The 3,084-nt window shown below is 40.9% G+C and overlaps 2 protein-coding genes across 2 annotated transcripts in view; one reads left to right on the top strand and one right to left on the bottom strand.

The window, feature by feature from the left end:
* rnf40 (ring finger protein 40) overlaps positions 1 to 1,616 on the bottom strand; it is a 10,071-nt gene extending 8,455 nt beyond the window's left edge. The window contains exons 1-4 of the mRNA XM_020606357.1: positions 1,538 to 1,616; positions 906 to 1,054; positions 606 to 773; positions 1 to 192 (exon numbers count right to left, since the gene is read on the bottom strand). Coding sequence (XP_020462013.1) covers positions 1 to 192; positions 606 to 773; positions 906 to 1,043 — 498 coding nt within the window. The 5' untranslated portion in view covers positions 1,044 to 1,054; positions 1,538 to 1,616. The remainder of the gene's footprint in view (positions 193 to 605; positions 774 to 905; positions 1,055 to 1,537) is intronic.
* Positions 1,617 to 1,825: 209 nt separating this feature from the next.
* Positions 1,826 to 3,084, top strand: part of phkg2 (phosphorylase kinase, gamma 2 (testis)) — a 4,310-nt gene continuing 3,051 nt past the window's right edge. Inside the window, exons 1-5 of the mRNA XM_020606179.1 lie at positions 1,826 to 2,051; positions 2,334 to 2,445; positions 2,537 to 2,712; positions 2,814 to 2,868; positions 2,972 to 3,037. Of these exons, the coding sequence (XP_020461835.1) occupies positions 2,351 to 2,445; positions 2,537 to 2,712; positions 2,814 to 2,868; positions 2,972 to 3,037 (392 nt within the window). The 5' untranslated portion in view covers positions 1,826 to 2,051; positions 2,334 to 2,350. The remainder of the gene's footprint in view (positions 2,052 to 2,333; positions 2,446 to 2,536; positions 2,713 to 2,813; positions 2,869 to 2,971; positions 3,038 to 3,084) is intronic.

The following is a 3,084-nucleotide window of genomic DNA, read 5'->3' as shown; positions in this document are numbered from 1 at the left end:
TTCCAGCTGCTGCTGGTCTGTCTGCTCCCCCTCAGCCTCTGGAAGTGGAGGTGGGGGCACAGCAGAGTTTGGTGAAGCCAGACTGACACCATTTTCATCCACTGGTGTGGGTTCAGGGAGTGGGGCAGGGGTAGATGCCACAGGAGTTTCTGGTTCAATACGTTTTCGTAGCACGTGCACATTCTCTTCCAACTAAAACCAGAAACAAGAGAATTTAACGTGTTAATCCTCTGGTGAAAGCATTACCATCTGTATATGTTTTGCACACAAAAATCATCAACAGTGCTATTCCAAAACTGAGTTCTGCAACTTGTAATAACATCGGAGAACCATTACAGTGATACTTCCACAAACTGAGCACTGTTAATTAGCTACTGTTACATGTACAAAAACAAAATAAAACACATATACTGTAGCAAAAGGCAGACAGTTGGATAATATTTACATACACATGTTTGCTGTATATCAGAACTGCCAAACAAATTTCATTGCAGCATCTACAATGACAACAGCTCTTATGTTGCATTCATGCTGAAAATTTGTGTTTACACGGACACTTCTGAAAATTAAGACTCACAATAGTGGAATCAAATGTGCAGAAGTACCTGTGACCAGTAGCGGTTGACAATAAGCAGGGTGGTGTCGTCAGTGGCTTGTCTCTTCTCCAGCTTTTCAATCTTCTCACGCAACTCATCCTCCATTGCCTGCCTCTGCTCCAAGCGCTCGCACAGCTTCTTATTCTTGAACTGGATCACCTTCATGTCCATTTCCTCCTGCACAGAGCAAATACAGACACCAAAGTGAGACAAATCATGAACTGTAAATGTTATTGTGCATAAAGTCATCTTGGTAGAAGTAGTAATAAACTGACTACAAATGGTGACTTGTGAGAATAAAAGACTGACCGTAGAAGACACTCCTGCTATGCGTATTGGCTCAATAAGAGTGGTGGTGGTCTTCTCCTCTTTTTTGCTTTTTTTCTCGGGTGGGCCAGGGGGGCTGTCCCCTCCCGAGGGACGCTTTCCTCCCCCAGCACCTGACATCTTTCCTTCCCCTGCAAGAGATCAAACACGGCATGACAGCCTTAAGGAACTAAAGTTACTAATTTGTTTGCAAATGGATAACTCATTCAATGACAGTTAGCAACGACATTAGCCTTACTTTACAAGCGCAGGACAATCGATTTTATTTGATATTTATGGAGTTTATATGAAAATTTGCATTCAAAAACGGTTATGTTGATTACTGTTGTATAGACCATTGGCTGAAAAGCTACCAACAATATTTAATTTGGCATTTCTGCTTAGATTAATGCACATTAGCAATGTTGCTAACGCTAGCTATGCTAATGCTAACGTTTCGGTAATTCCCCGATAACCGACTAGCTTATACGGCGGTCTTTGTCCATCGTATTTCTTAACCGATGGTCGGAACGTTTATTCAGTGACCACCACTACAACCGTACTATATTCTGCAAATAAGCCCCACCCGCTCTCAAATGTATAACTTGTTTTCTGAAAATATTGTTATTACAAACCTTCACAAGGATCGACTGAAAATTAAACTCAAGGCATCGGAAAAGCTACAGGAACTGACGACGATGTACTTCCGCAAAGGAGCCGATATTTTACTTTTATTTACTTTGTACAACAAATTATTTTATTGAAAGAAAAACATAGTCATTGGGTTACTGGTGTGTCTTGTCTTAAAATAAACCTACTTCGCATCATTTCTAGTGTTACCAAAGAATAATGTCAATTTTATGATGTTTATAAAATATCAACCATAATGCAATTCCCACTCCGGCCGCGTGGTGGCAGTACTCGCTCTGGAATGTTATCCTACAAGCGCTCTCACGGGACATGACCAGAATGTCAACACTGTCCGGTTGCTAGCCTAGCTAACTGTTGTTAAAATGATCGTTAGCTAACTTCGGCATAGTCGCTGTTAAATCGCACACAGTCATGGCTTCACGGTAGATTTCTCCTACCATTAAGTTATACTCATCCTCTACACGCGGTTTCCCCGTGCTTATATCTTTTGATTTCATGGTGAGTAGCATCCGGTAAATTCTGTGAACCCGCTGTTGCAGCAAGGCTAAAGCAAAGACAGCCAGCTAAGTAGATCACGGGCACATTTCAAAATAACAGTAGAAATGAGAGATATATTAGTAGCAATAAAACCACAAGGTATTAAATCGCAAGCTATGTTGAATAAAACTGAAGCAAAACACGACACTTTCAGGAATTAGCTCTGAAATTCCTGTACAAATTATGCAGCACTGTTACAAAGGGATATACATGTATGTGGCTGATAGTTTGTTGTTGATATAGATCCATAAGTTGTAACCATGACCAAAGACATCCTTCTTGGAGATGAATTACCAGACTGGGTGGGGGCTAAAGAGTTTTACCAGAAATATGACCCCAAAGAGGTGCTTGGCAGGTGAGTCACGCAAAAGAACCTGAAATGTAATCTCCGATTTCTTTTGGAATGATAAAAATCAATGCTGTATTGTATGTCAATGGTGGCTTAGGGGTGTGAGCAGTGTGGTACGCAGGTGTGTGCACAAACACACGGGTCAGGAGTTGGCAGTGAAAATTATTGAGATCACAGCAGAGAAGATGACAGCTCAGCAACTTGAGGAGGTGAAAACGTCCACGCTAAAAGAGATTCAAGTCCTCAACATGGTGAAGGGACACCCCTCAATAAGTATGTAGTATACAATTTTTGGACCACAGTACACCTAGATTTTCTGTTTCTGAATATTTGATCATGTTTAAATTGGTTTATGTATCTTTGATTCTCTTTAGTTACCCTCAACGATTCATATGAGTCCACAACCTTCATATTTCTGGTGTTTGACCTGTGAGTATGAAGTCATTGTCTTTCTAATTCCTCCCTAAAACTTGAATCTCAATAATTGTGGCATTTTTGTGAAAACCTAAGACTTTCATTTTTTCCTTTTCAGCATGAGGCGAGGAGAGCTGTTTGACTACCTCACAGAAAAAGTTACTCTGAGTGAGAAGGAAACCAGGTGAGCTTCAGCATCACACCCCATCAGATGACTGAATTTGTCACCAC

Source organism: Monopterus albus, unplaced genomic scaffold (assembly GCF_001952655.1).
Source record: "Monopterus albus unplaced genomic scaffold, M_albus_1.0 scaffold76.1, whole genome shotgun sequence".
NCBI classification, from domain to species: Eukaryota; Metazoa; Chordata; class Actinopteri; order Synbranchiformes; family Synbranchidae; genus Monopterus; species Monopterus albus.
This window is presented reverse-complemented; position numbering and strand designations above follow the sequence as displayed.